We start from the raw sequence: 19,048 nt of genomic DNA, 5'->3' as shown, positions 1-19,048 counted from the left end.
TATTCGGCATTCAACCCCTCCTATTGTTCTGAATAGACATTCGATGCCAGCAGCGATTACGAGAGATCCAAAAAGCCTCGATTATCACCCAGCTTTTGCTGACGATAATAACATCTCTGGTGCGCAAGAAAGAGCGAATGACTATAAGACAATGCTTCGTGCCCCAGAGGGATCTTTCCAACCAGACCTACCTACAGCAGAATCTGATGATCTCCGACGCGATGGGTTTCAATTCGGGTTCAGTGACGAATCGCCAAAGAGGGTCAGAGATCATCGCATCGATGATGACGATCAACCGCCACAGTTGAATCACGACCCATTACCAACATCCTTGCGACATGGCCAGCAACCGCCTCCTATGTACACTAACAGACACATGGATGTGAGCGATGAAGACAGCGACAGGGAGCTTGTTCGTGGAAGAAGCTTGGCACCAGTGATAGCACTGAATGCGAAACAGGGATCTGACAGTGTCAGCCCTGTACTAGCTCCTGTGGGCAAATCTGCCAGTATTACATCAGATAAGAACGGGGATGTGGGGGATGTCGAGCGCGATGACCAAATGCGTGGAGCCCGGGTCATCAGGTATGAAGACACACCCTTTGTGCTGGCGCGACAGCCACCAGACAATGTCGCTGCTATAGAATGGCCGTCTATGGATCCTCTCAATACCCTAGGTTCGAAAGAAAGGGCCCAGGAGTCTGCAGAACACTCGTTCCTGGACATCGGACACGAGACGTTTGTTTACGGCAGCGCTTCGGTTCCGCAGCACCACACAGTCAACGAGCTCGCCAGCGCAGAACAAACGATCCGCCAGGGAGAACGTGCATCTAATGTTGAATCGCCTACTCTCGGTCTTCTTGATGATGCCTTTCGTACTGGCAAAGTCTGGCGAGTATCGTCGCTCGAAGCTAGTGTACCTGCATCCGAGGCGCCTTTTGATGTCAAAGACGACGAGGGCATGTCGAGAGATGAAAAGGCGGATGCGGAACGCGCTTTCAGTCCTGTGTGGTTTGCTAAGAGCGACTTGCAGCTTCCGACAAGCACTCGGGATCTTGGGAATGCAGATGGAAGCGCAGAAATCCGCGCGACAACATCTGGAGAAGAACGCGACGCGGACGCAGGCAGTCGAGTAATGGCCGTTGGCGCGATTGCAGCCCCAGCCCAGCAGGAAATACGAAGACATGGGGACCGGGAGCCTTCGCTTAGCCATACCCTTGCGGGGGCCAGTGCTGCGGCGGCTGACAGCGACACCTCGACGCGCTCCGCGCCGCCCTCCTTAGTTGTCGACGCCGCTGAAAAGCATACCGCCTCTGGATCACTTAGTCCATCATGGGGCCGCGGACACAGCATCATTGATCCACGCGTGGCTGAGCGCGCTTCCGATGAGATGGGGGACGAAAGCAACCTCGTCACGCCCGCCGGGCAGGTTCCGCGCATTACCACCCAGAACGGTCCGGAGACACCCAAGGCTGGACAACCGTACAGCGAGCATTCACGTCCCGCCATGTCAAACAGCCACTCCCATGGCCAGGCCAGCTTTCCGGACTTCAAGCACCAAGCACAGCAACTGCAGGTTTCAAATAGCGCTACGGCGGCTCCAGAACGGTCAAGATCCATGCTCTCGCAGATATCTGCCATGGTTTCTGACGAGGGAAGCAACCCTTACTCTCAAACATCTACTGGAAGATCAACCCCGTCAACAATTCGTCGCATGCAGCCAGAGTCCACCGTGAAGCCTTCGGCAGTCCCACCACAGATTCCAGAGGAGATTTTGATGTCGTATGGTGGCGACGATGGTTTTGATCTTTACGCAGATCATAACGGAGTCGTCAAGGATGTGCAAGACGAGCATGGCCAGCCTTTGCGACTTGGACATCTCCAGGTGCGAGGGGCAACTACCCAACAACAGCCATCACAGCCTTCAACTTCCGGTATTGCGACAGCGCCATCATCTCGCGATGGTGATCGCCCAAGATACAGTTTTGAAAGGCCAATGAGCTTCGTCTCAGGACCTGAAGACCAAGACGGCAAACCTCAAGATCAGATCAACCAGACCGCATCTGCAAATGCAACGCAATCTTCCCCTGTCGCTATGCAGCATCGTAATCAGTCCCAGCAATCACTACATATGGACACAGTGTACTCACCGAACCCGCTAGCAAACGTCGCACCGCCCTCGGATCGGAGCGCATTGAGGCACCAGCCAATGCTTGCATCTGGCCCATCTCCATCCAAGAATATCTTCCAAGCGGTAAAGTCAATCGACCCCAGTAACAAAACCACTCAGATTACCGTCAGTTCTTGGCGTCCTGCGGGCCATCAAGCTTCCCAGCAAGCAGTTTCCGGAAGTCCTGATCTTAACTGTCAGTTACCACAGGCCACTCAAGCTTCGGGTCGGGTTCCGCTAGCAGAACAAGAGAGGCCAGCAATTTCGGGGCCGCAGAGCAACCCGAATCGCGCACAAGGGCAGATGGAATCTCATGGACCCAGAAATCAATTTGAACTGCAACAGCAATTGTTGCAGAGGCAAGGGCAATACCAAGTTGCCGCGTTTAGACCACCCGCCAATTCTTCGTCTCAACCTGCCGAGCAAACATCAAGAAACCAGGAGAAGTCATCTTCGAAACCTCGGCTTACATCAATGTTCAAGAGCTTTGGTGGTAAGACACAGGCGAACCTCCAGCATACGACCAACTCTGGCAATACAGCCATAATCTCCCAGTCCAAGCCACTTCCGCCGGGTCCTAGTTCTGGTACTCCGCTTCACTCTGTAATGGACAGATTTATGCGCCCTAGGGAGGCATCGGCAGAAAAGCTTATCGACCAGCAACATCCTTTCTTGCCGCATAGTCGCCCAAACATGGGGCAGCCACCGGAGTTTGGGCAGGCTTCGTTACAGGTACACTCGGTAGAACCGCGTGTCGATTCGAGAACGCGCATTGCATCCGACCTTCCCAACGACTTTTCATCCCAGCAGCCACCGTCAATATCCAATGTTCAAGTCCAGGCCCATCAAGTATCATACTCGAAAAGACCAGAATCTGGCAAGAAGAAGAGATTTTCTGCGTTGGGCGCTCTGTTCATTCGAGGTGGTGTGAATGGTGATGGATCGGCTATGAAATACAAGATGTCAAAAGAAGGAAAGAAGGCACAGAAGAGTATACAGGCGACCGCTACTCCAGCTACTCCCAGCGCCTCTCATAGAGTACCTCAGCATCAGCAGAATAAGCCACAGCAGTCTGGGTTAGCATACTATCCTCCCGGACAACTTCCGCCTCATACCATACAAAGTAGGCCACCCCTGGGTCAAAAGCTTGGGCCATCGCAACCAGCACCCAACATGCATCCTCAAAAGCTACCTCAGCCGTATCAGCAACAAACGCAGCAAGTTCTGTCATCACGAGAGCCAATCTCTAGTTTACATTCAGAGGAAGCGTCTGCATTCCTTAAAACAAAGCAGCTAGCGATGGAACACCAAGCTCGGCAAAGCAGCTTACAATTGAATCAATCCCAAGCTTCCAAGCCTGGGATTGAAGCACAGCCCTATAGTGCACCATTCCAGAACACTCTTGCACACACGCGAGATCAAGATTCGGATCCACCTCCTGGAGGATACTATAATCATCGTGCTGAGCCAGCTCCAGCTGGGAGTGGAGCCTACGCAGCTTCTTTAGCCGCGCGGGGACAGGTAGATCAACGTAATCAACCGCAAACAGCTCACCAAGGAGTTTATACGGTCCCACAGGCTGAGCGACAGCAGCAACCCCCCGAAAAACAGCAGTCTGAGTACGAGCAGAGTGTTCAGAGGGACCATCAATATGAGCGACAACTAGAACAACAAGCACACCCCGAGACATCCCAGGACCACCTTGCCCATCATACCTGGCGAGCACAACGGGAGGAACTACTACGACAGGAGCGATCTGCACCAGAGCACAATAGGCCATGGCCGAACGACGATGCGTGGGTGCAACGACCGCGTCAGCAGCAACAACACCAATCTTTGGTAGAGTGGCAACCGAACGACTATCAACCTCAGCTTCCGTACCACAATGCGCACGGCTCAGGACCTCTTTTTGCTTCTCAAGATGATGAGCCGATATCTCCACCTGCAGTGTCCCCTACGCAAGAGCCGAGTTATGACGCACCTCCAATACCTGCGGCGTATAGTCATGTATCTGGGGCATTTGTATCGCCGCTTGATCGGCAACAGCAGTCGTTGTCACTCAGTCAGACGGATGCGCCCGTGCAACTTTCAGTGGATCAACACAATCGTCCGCTTTCGGAGTCAATAATGCAGGCTGTGTCGCCGCAAGTGTCTGCACACTCACAAGTACCTCCAAACGGTCGAATGCACTCGGATGCTAGCACAATGTCCCTCGTGTCGCCAATATCAAACTCTCCAGCAATGCCTAGCTACTCTCCAGCCCCTAGTAGCCAACGGTACCAGAATCCAAGGATGAGCAGCATATCAGAAGTCCATCAGCAGGATCTTCCATGGCATCTCGACTTCCCAGCAGGAGCAACCGAACAAGACATTGTTCGAGCACGACAGGGACAATACATGCAAGAACGCTTTACCGCCCAACAACAACAGCAGGACGAGAGAGCTGCCGGATCACCATCGCCTCATTTATCGCCCGAGCAGACTACGCTAAATACTGTACCTCCACATGCTCAAGCACACGGCGGTGGATTCAGGGAAATTCTGCCGCGAAGTTTCACGCAGCCCTATGCGACCTCGCAGGCAGCACAATCAAGTCAAAATCTTCAGCCCATTATCCGCCGCGACGCGACACCTGTACAGCCAACACCGATACATCCGGGACAATCCCCGCCACCCGCAGCGTATCCTCTGCCCATGTCTCCCGACCCTACGGTGATCAATAGTCCCCAGAATTTCATTGCAAGCGAATTTGCCCCACCTCCACCACCAAAAATAGCCCAAAGTCCTATGCGACCCGGACCTTCTAACGCCCAGCCTTTTTCATTTGAGGGTCAACGGCCGCATTCTCATAGCCCATCGTCGCCAAACTACGTCTATACCTCGTCACACGGGAATGGATCCCAGTATGATGTGAAAGCTCAAAATGAAGCCCCACCATCATATGACGGTCCTGGTGTGCCTAATAGTGGTTTAGATAAGAGTCGCCCCGAAGGACTTCGACCGCTCAATATCACAACGGATCTAGACGGTGAACCGCGTGATAGACAACCAGATTCTCGTCCACGTCAACCCTCGATTGGTATCCTGCAGCATCCACAACCCGCCTCAATGGCTGCTTCACCTCAACGCACATCACCAGACATGGGTGCGGAGTCGTTACGTCGCCAACTCCTACAGCAAGAGAATCTCGCCCACATGGAACGCGTCCAGCGCGAAAAGGAGAAGCGCGAGAGACATGAACGCGATAGGCAGGAACGCGAGGCTGCAAGAGCAAGAGCAAGAGAGCTTGAGCGCAGCGCGTCTGGTGGCGGGCAGGTTGGCAGCCTGAGAAGCATTGGCGGTAGCACTACCGGAGGAGCTTTAACCTGGGAGAGACGTGGGAGTCACAGCAATAGCAGACAGGTATTTGAGCTGCCTGCCGTGGAAGATGACGAGCCCACTATGAAGGCGACTAGTTATCCTGGACAGGAGTGGGTACCTCCCATGTGGGATGGTGACTGAGCCCCAGTCTTTAGTTCGCCCTTTTTCCTTGTGATCATCCCAAATTTGGTCCATTCGCGCTAATTCCCCCCGTTAATGTATTCGACGCGAAGTGATATGGTCGCACATTTCCTTCTGTGAATATCACACATCATTGCATCTTGGTTGATCTACGCGTTTTGAGCGAAATTCGGATACCCTCATCGTTTTTCCTGGTACACATTGGACAGTCTCGGTCTTCATCTTCTTTTCTTCGTCCAGCTTTGTTTCTACTTCTGTAAATTGTGGGTAATAGTAGATAAACCTTTTTACCTAGGGCAGTGCAGCGCCAGTTCCGCACTACACATCCCTTACAACATCGATTTAATTCACTATCTGCTCGGCAAGACAACGTATCCAGTTTCTTCCACAGTTCGGACCTGATGGGGAGTCAAACTCGTTGCCAACACCAAGATCTCTGTACCGTGGTCCTTAGGGGCCCACCTCTGACGATGAGAGAAGAGCAGAATATTACCAATCCAGACACAAACATTTGCTCAATCGACAAAGACGTAAAAGCTGCAACACACCATCTCGAACGTTTCGAACTTCGCGATCCGGCCGGGTTTTAGAGAGGCAAACACTAGCGGCGCCCAAACACTGTTAACGCATACCTACCTCAAACTTTTCACTCGTGTCTGGACAACGCTATGCGGGTATTGTGTGCGACGTCGTCTATACCAAGGGAAATTAAATCCCCTTCGCCCACTACCGATGGAGCCTTTTCCGCCGACGCTTGATCTTTCTAACGGTACAACTCACTCCTCTTTTCATCAGTCATTCTGCTCAACTCCGATAAACCACCCGTACGAGAACCTCTAGAAATAGCAGGCATAAATCATTCAATTAGAACGCCACAATGTTCCGCAAGATCTTCTCTGTACGAACAATGCGTCAACGCATAACACCTAGCGCCCAACCCATGTCGCGATTCGACAGTCTCCGTCCAAATACTCTCGACGCTGTTGAAGCTTCAAACGCCGAAACCGAAGAAGGTTTCGGCTTCATAGTCGCCTACTCAACTTTCCACCCGTGCTCAACGCGTCCCCTTTCTTTTCCGCTATGCAGCGGGATGGTAACGCCAATGCCTACAGTATTGGAATCCACGTCTCAAAAAAATGACATGAAGGAGACTATGAAGGATAGTAAGAGAGAGAAAGAGGAGGGTGTGGAGGAAGTAGCCTTTAAACCATGGCCATACTCCCTCCCGTCATGGCTTCGACCAAAAGCTAGTACAACCTTTTCACTCATGAGCGACAGGACCCTTCCGATTTCTGCTGTAGTAGATTCTGAGCGCACAGGCGTTCTACAGTTCATTCTCTACGGTGTCCCGAATCCAGAACGCTTCTCTTACAGCCAGGAACTAGTGGCGCCGGGTAGTCTTTTGCATAAGGTTCTCCATGGGATCAAGGAGATGGATGAGTGTGAGGGTACTGTTGCTAGTGTCACCGTTGTCGAAAGTGAGAACGTAGACTTGGGCGAGGAGAAAATCAAGAAGGAAGAAGATGAGGCCATAGTGGTGAAGGGTATGCAGAGCAAGGTTACAGTGGAAGATGTGCTGGAGAAGAATAATCATATGGGGCATGGGATGATAGCGAAGCAGCGCTTAGCTCCTTCTCAGAATTTAACTTATGATAAGCACAGTGCATGTAAATAAGGATGAGGACGAATACTTGCAGCCTAGAGCTGACATAAAGCTCAGATCGAATCTAAGCAACGTTCGTTACACCATGTGTCTACTGACTTGTATGTGGGCAAAGAAAAGTGACTAGGCAGCAGTTTTCCTGCTCCTAAACAATAAGTGTACGACACATTACACTAAGTTTTTAAACAATGTATCAGATAGCCATGAACGTTAAGATAAAATTCCTATTCTTAGCGCATGTGTCTTTCGCTTAATATGTGTTAGTTTCCTTCTATTCTAAGTTATATAGAGTGATACTAGTTCTAGTTAGAACTATTATGTTTGCTCTATACATGTATCTGTCGTAGACACGATGGCTTCTTTCTTATTCTATCTTTTGTGACACTACTTTACCTACCAACCTCAATTATCCTAAAGACATACAGATATTATGCAAGAGACTGACAAGCTCTCGGCTTCACTCACAGAAGGCACGGCTTAGCTGCATTAAGTCGGAGTCGGTCTCTGCAACTTTGTTATCTCTCGCGCGTTAATCTTCCCTTCTAATAGAAGCTAATGTGAACACTAACATTTAAATTAACAGCACTAATTTTCACCCTGCTACTCTCCAGTGCCGAAGAACTTAGAAAAGGCGCAGGAGACCGACGACCGCTGCTTACTCCGGCAGCGATGAACCCAGCATGTCTCCGAAGCTCCGTCAACTCGCGCCCAACCCTGTCCCTGCCAGTGTTCGTTATGTGCTAGCCAACTCTACTCCACCAAGCCAAAATGTTTCAATTCAACCCGACAACACTGCTATTGCGTCTGATACAGGCCCATCGAGCAAGACTGCCGAGAGACTCTCCATTTTACGCAAGAGGTCCACATACAAACCCATGTCCAAAACTCGCAAAAGAAGAAATGTGGCAAAAGATGCCCCCACAACACGTGAGTCGTCGGATAGTCCAGTTTGGCAATTGGAACGGTGACAGCCGGAGCAGTGAAAGACATGGAACCACACAAAGCGATGGAGGAACTACTGAGCTAGTTTGACGAGCATCAGCTGGGTTGGCACCGACATAGCGGTTCGTATGGATTGGCTAGCATGCCCTACATTGAGAGGGGACTGCCAGTGACATGGGCATGTGTGAAAATTGCGAAGAGAAAACAGCAGATGAGGGACGGCGACCTCTAGGGAGGTGATTAGAAGCACGACTGGTATAGAGAGAATTCATCGGAAAACATGAAGTCTACGACCGGAGGGGAAGCTACACAGTGGATGGAGCCGAATATGGGTTGAGCTGATGTGTGTTTGCGTAAAGATGACGTGCAAAAATGGGGCTATGAAGGTTTTTTCTCTGGGGCAGCCTTTCTCCCTGGTTTCTTATGCTCAGTGTCGTAGATGATGACACCAAGAATACCAGCATTGACGAGGAAAAAGAGTATGCTCGAAGCCCAGAGTCCGGGAACAAAGGTCGAACAACCGTTGAACTCAAGTTGAAAGCCCTGCTGGAGCCAGGCAACTTGGCCCACAAGCCAGAGCAGAAGTGCTGTGATCCCAATGGGCGCTGAATGCAGGAGAGTCGAATCTGGAAGGTAGTATGGGAGAAACATCATGTACCAGAGGAAGTACTCGACAGAGTTAGTATTCATGCAAGACCGACAATCCATCGTATCGCTTACCTGGCTTGTGCAGACCTTGTTGAAGGTAACGAAGGCAAACGTCTGGGCTAACATCGTGTTCGGAAGATCCTTCTTCGCTAGCGCTAGTGGTATAAAGAAAGCACTGAGAAGCAGTTGCGGAAGGAATGCCAAACGCTCCAGTCCGGAAGATAATGTGGTCGGCTCCAAGTTCGTAGGCGTTGGGGACGATTTCAGGTAGAGGAGCGTATTGTAAGGCGAAAAGTTGTGGCGGTGGTCCGTACGAGTCAGATGGTAAAAGTAACTGTGCTCGAGGAATGGCCATCCGTAAACCTTGTACATAAGCAGGTTCAAGCTCGCAAACGCAAGGAGACTGTAGAGTGCGAAATATATTCTCATGGGATTGAGAAAGTTGCGCGTTCTCTCAAGCAAGGAAGTCGATGGTTGCTGTCGGATATCTGCCCTTGTTGCGACTTGCGTGTCATCGAGGAACCAGACAATAGAGGCTGCGTAGATGAACGGGTAGATTTTGAAGTGCACTGCGAACCCGAGCAAGAACCCAGTAAGTGCTCTTTGCTTTGCCAACACCGCCCAAAGCAATGCAGTCACGAATACTCCAAGCAGTCCCTCGGAGCTACCTCTTGTACTGATAGTGGCCACCATTGGATTCAGCAGCCAAATGCTGGCAAATTTGAGGGCTCGCTCATTGCTCATCTTCTTGTACTGTTTCAAAATACGAAACATCATCCAACCTGTAGCGACATCGCCGATGGCGAACAGGACCTTTCCGAAAGAAAACCAGAATTGCCCAGACCATACAGTAGGGTAGATGAGCCACGCCAGGAGGGGCGTATAACGATACGTGTCCCGTGCGTAAGGGGATTGGCCGCGCGAGATGTAGCGCGCAGCATCCGTGAAGACATAATAGTCAATGTCGGTGTATTTCATAGGTGAATTCGCATCCTGCCAGAGTCCATATAACAGGAAGACAACTCTTAGGACGATTGACGTTGTGAAGACCAGTGGTGGACTGCGAAAGAAAAAGAAAAGAGCCATGTTGTCTCCGGCATTACAAAAGCCAAGTTGACCAGACAAGACGCTGAAAAAAGCGAACCCGATGATAGGAGGATCGGAACTGATTTCGCTGGGTGGTGTGTTGATGAAACCCTACAGGATGGACTCTCCAGGAGTGAGAGCAGCCGAAAGCGCCTTAGTCCGTAAACGCGATAGCGTCCACGTGAGGACGTGCACTAGCGGACAATCCCAGCGTTTGCCTGACGTTGAGTATAAGCTCACCATCCACGCAGATTCATGGGCCTCAAACGACCGAGAGACGCAGCAATGGCGGACGAGAAGCCAGAGCAATCTCCATCGCCCTTTGTGTCGATGTTTGAAGGCTTCCGCGCAGAGCTGGATGAACACCATGATCGACGAGAGAGAATCATCAAGGCGTCGCGTGACATCACCGCGTCGAGCAAGAAGATGTACTAGGCAATGTTCGAGGTTCTTGTGGCCGATTGCTAACAACTGTGCAGCATCTTCACTCTCCAGAGGTAGGTCTTCATGATGGCCTTACCAAACACACACTGACCTGACAAGGGTCCGCGCTGTTGGCCAAGCAGTACCACCATGGGTCACCAAGAAGAATGCGGAATACTGGGAGACGATTGAAGATCGCTACAAGAACATCGCCGCCGACCTTCAAGGCCTGAATGCTTACCGCTACTCGCACAACATCACGGGCGGCAATCAAGAGTTCATGGAAGCGCTTAGCTTCCAGCATTACCTTGAAACACAATCACTGATCTCGTACAATGAAGCCAAGGCCCGTATCGCTGCTATGAGCGGCGAAGCTGGACCTATCTCCTTTACGCCAGAAGACTACATTCTCGGTGTCTGCGATATGACTGGCGAGCTGATGCGCTTCTCTGTCACGAGCATGGCGACAAACGGCAAACTTCCGTCTGGCAAGCAAGCAGAGGCGAACAAAAGGCTGAAGCAAGGCAATGGCCAAGACGATGCTGGCGACAAGATGGACATCGACGAGGAAGCATCAGTTGCGAATGAAAGCCAGAAGCCGCGGACTGTCTTGGATGACCTGAGGGCGATCCGGCTGCAGCTCGAGATGTTCGACGCACCGGGAGGGTCCAAGTTTGCAGCAGAGTTGGAGACGAAGAAGATGCCCGTGATGCGCGAGTGCGTGGACAAGGTAGAGAAGGGTCTCTATGGTTTGACTGTGCGTGGAAACGAGCGTCCCAAGGGCTGGATGCCAGATATGAGCAGTGCCAGGGAGGTAGAAAGTTACTGAGCCAGACTACCAAGGCGAATGAAATGCAAGATATCATTCCTGTGCAGTTGTTCCGGTGTGGCTGGGTGGGTGGCGCGGCGCACCCCACTTGGCGTGGGCATCATGGTGCGGTGATGCAGGCCCGAACTTCACACGCCCGTGTCGGTGACAGTGACACCAACGACTATGGTCCTCTGCACCATGCCCAAGACTGATGACCTCGCTCCCGCGCTTCGACTGGCCAGCGCAAATCTAATGCGCACACCCTGAAATCCTGCGTCGACACCCATGGCACGTACTGGCGCCCAACAACAAACCCGCACTTAGCCCTGCTCCAGCCGGAACCGTGGTTCACCAACCAAGCTGCCTACTACTCCCATCCGCGCACCGCCATAGCCGATCGCTACTACACCCTCACTACCCGCGGCTGCGAGGCACATCGGCGATAATCATGCGTCGCAGTACCTGCCCCTCGCGGCCTGGCAAGCCCGAGGCCGCCACGCGCGCACCCGAGCCACCGAAGCGCAAGGTATTCAACTGCATCGTCGACGATACCGCTCTGATCGCCGGCGTCAAGAAGAGCACCCGCGATGGCATCCGCAAGTGGATCGCCCAGGACGCTATACGTCTTTATGTCCCGCTGCACAGTAGGCCATAGCATCGCAGCTTCCCTGTCCCCTTGACTAACGCACAACAAGCCCTTACCCAGCTCCACCGCCTCAAGAACGGCACTGAGCGCATCCACGCCGACGCCCGCGAAGCCGTCAAGTGGCTCGACGAAGTCACGTCCAATGAAGCCGCGAGCCGTGTCCAGCTCGAAGGCGTCGACGAAGCCTACACGACGTGGGGAGAGGTGGAGCACTTCCTGCTACCCGACACATTGCTCTCCATGGAGGATAGCGAGTCGGACGAGGACGACTACCACGAGGATCTCGAAAGCTCCTTCAACGCCCTCGACATGTCCGATGGCACATCCATCAGCTCTACGCACAGCTTCGAGAACGTGTCCAAGACTCCCGAGTCGCCTGGTTCGCGTTCGAGCACGGCGTCCGGGCCAGTCGACGCCACCCCACACACAGACAAGGCAGCCACGCTACTCAGAGCGTCCCCCGACCGTACCGCACGCAGCAGTACCGATATGGCTCGCGCTGACAAGACGACCAAAGGCTCCGTGCCTGTCTATCTCCAGCCCCTCTTCAATCACATCATGTGGCGCATCAACAAGGAGGGCAATCCAGATGCGGCCCTGGAGTCCTTCATCCTCCTCACCAATGATTCTGCCAAGCAGGCCATCGCTCAGAAGTTCGGCATCCGTGCTAAACGCCTTGAGCAGCTCCGAGATGCTGTTGCTCGTGAAGACCGCGAATACAAGAACCATCTGACCATCCACAAGCTAGAGGTCGAAGCGACCGCTGCTAAGAGCGCCTCTCCAATCGCACCCAAAGCCGCAGAGCGACCCAAGTCCAGCCCCATCCACACGAACGTAAACGAGACTAAGCCCGAAGACATCTCCGATGACGAGGACGAGGTACTTTTCAAGCGCGCCCCTCGAGGCCCTGCCGCCACTACCGGCAACCAACACGTCTTCGACCCCAACGATTTTGCTCGCACAAACCAGCAACAGTCCCTTCGCGGTGGACGTGGAGCTCATGCGGCGCCCCGCGGTCGCGGTGGACCAGCCTTCCGGGGCCGTGGTAACTTTGCATCGCGCGGCGCATACGTTCCTCCAGGCCCAGTCTTCCGAGCTCCACCAGCTCCTCGACATGATCCGAATGCGCCTCTCGATCCAGACTCTTTCTCTCGCCCTGCCCCCAAAGTGGGCCCCGTTCGCGGCGGTGGACGGCGAAAGCTATGGGAGCCCAACTAGCAAACCGAAAGATGAGCGTCAGTAGCAACGCAGTAGTCGAAATTCACAACGCCGCCATCGAACGAAACGTTGAACGCGATCAAGACATGAGCCATCAGCACACAAGGGGCTTTGAGCAGGATAGGACAGGTACTGGACAGTACGGTGACCTCGCGGCCCCTTAGTCTACATCACATCATGTCAACGCTGAGCGAAAAATGATCGCAGGTCTTAGCAACTGGTCCAACGGAGCATCATGTCCCACATCCTTCCACTCACAGTCAACCCAGAGCTGTCGCTACATCTAACGACTTGACCGGGGTCGACTACACTTTTCAAGAGCATACCTTGTTATTGGGTTTGTTCTCTACGAGCACTCTCTCCTTGTGTGGTTTTGCGCTCATTCTTGCTTTACAACAAAATTGCACAATTGCCTCGTTCGCTACATGGTCATGGTACTTCTGCCGCCCATTTACGGCTAAGAATGTTACCATCCACTTCGAACGAGGTTCTAATATTTGCTTTACCGCCTTCTTGTACGCTTGTCTGTGAGACTGAACGATAGTCTGCCGTAGGAAGCGCGTGCGGTATAAGGGAAGAAACGCCATAGCTATGATCAACTAGGAATAAATGTTTTGTTCTTGGAGGTTTCCACTCGCATGATAGGCTTGATGTCTCTTCGTGAAGTATCGTCAGATTAACTATATAGACACGAAAGAAAGGGCCACACGCCTCGTTCTCTCCTGCAGTACCATATTAATGCGCAAGAGAACGTGCATACCTAGGTGCCACGGGCGGCTACGTTATTATCCAGTTTGCTGCCTGCTCTAAACCTGATGTATTACAGTCTGTCAAGTAGCAGCATAATTAGTATTTATGTAACGGTTCAGTTTCGTGCTTGCACAAAGGAACATGAACACATCAGTATCGAGAGAGCAGCATGTATTTGAAATTATACAAAGAAGAGATAGACACAAAACTCTCTCAGAAACAAGACAAATGGCTATTTTCGCCATTCAAACCCCTACTTCAATCAATTTACTCCCTCACACCCCTTAGCAACCTTCCAAAAGCACTTTGCCTTTTCCTCTTCAGTTCGTTGAAGCTACCCTGTTCAACCACCCTTCCTTGATCCAACACAACAATGTGCTCAGCAATAGCCATCATCTCCCGCGCATGCGTAATGATGATGACTGTCATCCGTTTCTTCGGTCTGTTGCCCATATTACTACCACTGCCCACAGTCATCCGCTGCTGCAGGGGATATCCAACTTTGTAATCCCAATTCCCCTCTATCTCATCCCAAAACCAACCTGAACGGTTCCAGGGTGATGTGGGTGGGGATATAGTGGATCCAGTGTCTTCGATGCCGTGAACGAGACTGAGGATGGTGTCGCGGATGGTCTGAGCGGAAGTTACGTCTAGCGCGCTCGTTGCTTCGTCGAGGATGAGCACATCGGGGTTTCTAACGAGGGCGCGTGCGATTGAGACGCGTTGGGCTTGGCCTCCGGATAGACATGTGCCGCCTTCGCCGATAAGCGTGTTGTAGCCTTGGGGCAGGCTGTCGATGAACTCAGCTATGCCAGCTGCAGAGGCGGCTGCGCGGATGCTTTTGATGCTTGTTTCGGGAAGTAAACGGGATAGGCCGTAGGCGATGTTTTCTGCGACAGTGCCGGGAAAGAGGACGGGCGTTTGTGATACTATGGACATCCGGGAACGGAGGATGGTAGTATGCAAGGTCTTGATATCGTAATTCGAGACGGTCATATCGCTTGACGGGTTGGAGGATGCGAGTGGGTTGTTGCCTACTTGGTAAAGTTTGAGGAGGAGAGAGGCAATTGTAGATTTGCCTGCCCCCGAGGATCCGACGATAGCGGTGCAGCTCCCTTGTGGAATTTGAAACGACACGTCATGCAGTACTCGGGTCTCAGGTCGGGCTGGATAACTGAAGGTGACTTTGTTCAGCGAGATGTCACCTGCAGACTGTATCTGAATTTCGCCGGTGAGCTCGTGTGAATCCTTTGGTAGTCGTGCGAGACGTAGTAATCGTGACCCAGCATCCCTTGCCATGTTGACCTGAGTGACGTAGTTCGCCATATAGCTAACTTGATTGACACTGAGCATGAGGACCAAGAAGCATTCCAACACTTCATTGACAGTGTACTCATTTTTCGACATGAGATAACCTCCATACCAGTATAGCAGGATAGTTACGAAGATGACTCCAGTGAATGAAAGTCCGTGGATGGATGCACAGTATATTGCGCGCTTGATGCCGACATTCACGGCTTCGGTGGTTGCGTTGGTATACCTTTCCTTGAAGTAATCTTCCAAAACTAGGCATCGAACAGTCTTGATATTGACGAACGCGTCGTGGAGCACTTGACCAACCTTGTCAGCGGCCTCATTCTCCAATCTTTCCCAGCGGCTGCTGATAACGTTGTAGCACTTCGTGATTACGAAGAGAACAGGACCGGTTGCGAGAGCAGCCAGGGCCAACTCCCATGCTATGACCATGCTCCAAAAGATAGAAATACAAACCATAAGATTCATAGTGAGAAAGACACAAGCAAACCGGCCTGGAAGATTTCGAGCCTCTTCAGCAAAATGATCCAACGTCTCGGCAAGCCGCGACACGCTGTTTTCTTCCTTGTCGAAGAACTTCCGTGGTTGCATGAGGATGCGCCGCATGGCTTCCTTCTTCAGCGAAAGAGTCCACGCCTGCGCTACTGTATCTGAGAGGAAGAACATGAGGTAGCACGATAAACCATCGAGAGCGGCAATACCAAGAATGACGAGGGCATATTTTTGGGACATTTCCTTCCTAGCGCCAGACACGTAAAAGGTAGTCAAAAGCTGGGCGAAAACCCATGCAAATACTGGTGTGCATGCAGCATGAATCGTTGCGCTGAAGGATGCCGCTAAAATGAGGAGACGCGGACCCCAGCCTATAGCGGGCCACACAGACATGACTATCTCTTTCATGGGAAGAGAGGCGGCCGGGAAATCCTTGTCTTCACTAGGGTTCTTTTTGCGGAAGCGTTTGATTCTCTGAAGAAGCTTATCGTTTCTCGAAGATTTCTTCGGTGCGTCCGAAAGAACTGGGACAGACTCGTTGGTCGCAAAGGGTCGCGAGTACGGACCGATCGGCGAGACCGGTCGCGTAGATAGTTTGGGGTCTGAACGTGAGCTATGTTCTTTTGAAAACGACAGAGAGCGTCTGTGGAGATTCGACCTTGAAACAGGTCTCGAGCCATGGTCTTTCGATAAGATCCTTTTCTTGACAGGAGACGGCATAGACGGGAGATGTCTCGATGCCACAGAATCTGGAGATGCTTGATTCGTCTCAATGGGCTCCATCTTACCGCCTCTATCAGCCGTCTGTTCATGGATGGATAGCCTTGGGCCTGGGCCTACATCGACCGGTACAGTACAGTCCCAAGACGCGCGGGTATTCTCGGAATAAGTCTCCAGCACTGACTGTCCAAAGTGAACAGCAGATAGCGGACGTGTCATAGAAATGATCCGGGCTGTCCGTGACTCCTCGTGTAACACATTGCCGTCACCAGCTTCAGGCCCCCAATAGGAGTCGTCCTCATGATCATCAGACTCATCGTCTGTGTCAGCCTCGGTGTGCGTATCAAGAAAAGACTTGAAAGATCCATTTTGTGACTCGAGCTCTTTTCGACACCCCTGTTGTACTACCCGGGCGTTGTCCAGCAAGTACAGGAAGTCGTTGGGTCGGATCTGCGAGATGTCATGGGTAATGATAATCGTTGTCTTCCCTTTCCGCCAGCTTCGTATAGCGTCAAGCATCTCGGCTCGTGTAACGTAATCAAGAGAACTGGTTGATTCGTCCAGGATCAGCACCGGCGAGTTCCGAATCCTAGCTCGAGCTAGAGCCATTCTTTGTCTCTGCCCTCCACTCAATGAGCCGCCCTTCATGCCGAGTTCAGTATCCAGTCCATTGGGAAGGCTCTCCATAACAGGTTCTAGCATAGCAAACTTGACTGCATTGCGGATATCTTGCATATCCACTGCATCACCTAGCTGACCAAGAGCGAGATTGTGGCGGATAGTATCATTGAACAGTACGCTGTGCTGCTCAACAAGCGTGACATTCTGTCGTAACCATTTGACATCCAAATCTTCGAGTGGAACGTCATCCAGGAAGATCTGTCCTAAAGAAGGCCGATAGAAGCGGACGAGAAGTTGTCCTAGTGTGCTCTTTCCGGAACCGCTTTTGCCGACGACAAAGGTCGTCTCTCCAGCCCGGATCAGAAGCGAAGCATCTCGAATGGCAGTCTCGTCTGCGCGTGAAGGATATGAGAATGTGACCTGGTAAATAGTTAGTAAGGAGCATTGACGCGGCGTGAGAAGCATTACCTTTCGAAATTCGAGCTGGCCCGTACATCTCTCAGGCCGCAGTTTGCCTTGCGATTCGAATTGCTGATCGCTCGTTGAAATCAGCTTCATAAGCACACTTAATCTTGCACCGGCCATCTTTCCTTGCTGCAATACAATCAGCTGAGGCATTATCTGGGTCATCCCAGACATTGCCATAAGTGCTGCCCAGAACGTCGTGAGGACCTGTTTTGGGTCACTTTCCCCGGTCTCGACGAGGTGACTACCATACCAGAACCCTTGAACAAAAACGCTGATCGTAAAAAATTGCATAATGCCGATCTGCATAGAGCGGAAATTGGCCACGCTTCTGTATAAGCTCGCTGCAATGGTGACGATGCTGGTAAAGACGTGGAGTTCGTATCTTTCCCCGTTGAAGCATTTAACCGTCTCAATACTTGTTACTGCAGTCGTAATATATTTCAGTGCCGACTTCAAGTTCTCGGAATGCTCGTGTGCTCGTAGTGACAACCGCTTTGCCACTGAGGATTGAACCAAGTATAGAACTGGTATTGTACACAAGACGACCAATGTTAGATTCCACGAATAGTAGAAAGCGACCCCCAAGGATGCGACACCTTGCACGAGCGACTGGACAGCTTCGCCAAAAGGAGATGATACTGCAAGCTGCAAGTCGCGCACGTGCCTGTTCTTCGTTAGCGAACGTATTCCTACGGCGATTCCGACATTAGAGTGGCACCTACATCTGTACTGTCGGCAGAAATGCGGCGATTCCATCCTCCCGCGTATCGAACCAAGCCATATCCTTTTTGATAAGAGCATCGAAGATTCTGTTGCGAGCACTCCTCGCCTGGAGCTCTCCGAACATGAGAAAGAAGAGATAGTAGAAACTATTGGCAATCCAGTTGAGTGTTGCGAGAGCGGTAAGAATTACGCAGAACCTGGCCATGTTGCTCATGAGTTGGCTGCTGCTTATCGATCCTTCGCCATAGCTTGTGTATTGACCAAATACGAGACCGTAGAGGATTGCGAAAGCGGGCATGGACAGCGCAGCGACGGACGCCATCGCAATACCGCCAAGCAGTGCGGGCATATGCTGTTTTGTGGCGAAAGTGAACAACGTCCTCCATCCCACATTCGTTATATAATCCTGCTCCTCATCATTCAGAGATGGCGGCTTTTCGGAACGGGCGGTCGCATTTGGATTAATCGTCGTCGCCATCTTGGCCACTCGACGGCAGCGACTGCGAAAAGAGAGTGTAAGGTGGTGGAATCGACAAAAAGTAAGAGCGACCCGAAGGCGAGATGAAGTGAGAACAGAGAATAGGGAATTACCACATATGGACTAGTCGGTGGCGGCCATGTGGTCGTAGCCCTGGAAAGATGGTTTCCGCGCACCTGCTTTCGTCGCTTACTTTGTCTTTCCTTAACATTGTTCTCCAGCCACCAATCGCCGCCTTCACGGAAAGCCCAAAAATTGCATCCGCTCATGCGATCACTTTAGAACGAGATGAAACAGTGGCTTCCTCCGCGCAGGTCATCAGCGGATGGTGAGCTGAGAGCGACACACCTGATTCAGCGCTTTGTTGGTCTTGT

General features: G+C 51.8%; 5 protein-coding genes across 5 annotated transcripts; 3 read left to right on the top strand and 2 right to left on the bottom strand.

Annotated features, from left to right (window-relative positions):
* Nucleotides 1–151: 151 nt before the first annotated feature.
* On the top strand, nt 152–5,671 carry J4E87_007284 (uncharacterized protein; the record flags this gene model as incomplete). The annotated part of the gene is made up of 1 exon (XM_049378880.1): nt 152–5,671. The coding sequence occupies one exon, from the start codon at nt 152–154 to the stop codon at nt 5,669–5,671; it is 5,520 nt and encodes a 1,839-aa protein (XP_049231542.1).
* A 2,983-nt stretch (nt 5,672–8,654) lies between these two features.
* J4E87_007283 (uncharacterized protein) lies at nt 8,655–9,902 on the bottom strand (the record flags this gene model as incomplete). The annotated part of the gene is made up of 2 exons (XM_049378879.1): nt 8,655–8,945; nt 8,997–9,902. The coding sequence occupies 2 exons, from the start codon at nt 9,900–9,902 to the stop codon at nt 8,655–8,657; spliced, it is 1,197 nt and encodes a 398-aa protein (XP_049231541.1).
* A 393-nt stretch (nt 9,903–10,295) lies between these two features.
* On the top strand, nt 10,296–11,262 carry J4E87_007282 (uncharacterized protein; the record flags this gene model as incomplete). Its single annotated transcript, XM_049378878.1, has 2 exons — nt 10,296–10,438; nt 10,554–11,262. The coding sequence occupies 2 exons, from the start codon at nt 10,296–10,298 to the stop codon at nt 11,260–11,262; spliced, it is 852 nt and encodes a 283-aa protein (XP_049231540.1).
* Nucleotides 11,263–11,692: 430 nt separating this feature from the next.
* Nucleotides 11,693–13,108, top strand: J4E87_007281 (uncharacterized protein; the record flags this gene model as incomplete). The annotated part of the gene is made up of 2 exons (XM_049378877.1): nt 11,693–11,888; nt 11,940–13,108. The coding sequence occupies 2 exons, from the start codon at nt 11,693–11,695 to the stop codon at nt 13,106–13,108; spliced, it is 1,365 nt and encodes a 454-aa protein (XP_049231539.1).
* A 1,017-nt stretch (nt 13,109–14,125) lies between these two features.
* J4E87_007280 (uncharacterized protein) lies at nt 14,126–18,545 on the bottom strand (the record flags this gene model as incomplete). Its single annotated transcript, XM_049378876.1, has 3 exons — nt 14,126–17,425; nt 17,828–18,137; nt 18,196–18,545. The coding sequence occupies 3 exons, from the start codon at nt 18,543–18,545 to the stop codon at nt 14,126–14,128; spliced, it is 3,960 nt and encodes a 1,319-aa protein (XP_049231538.1).
* Between the last annotated feature and the right edge of the window lie 503 nt (nt 18,546–19,048).

This window comes from Alternaria ethzedia (assembly GCF_023757985.1).
Source record: "Alternaria ethzedia strain BMP 0044 chromosome Unknown scaffold_19, whole genome shotgun sequence".
Taxonomy (NCBI): domain Eukaryota; kingdom Fungi; phylum Ascomycota; class Dothideomycetes; order Pleosporales; family Pleosporaceae; genus Alternaria; species Alternaria ethzedia.
Note: the sequence above shows the minus strand (reverse complement) of the source record. Positions and strands in the feature narration are given on the sequence as shown.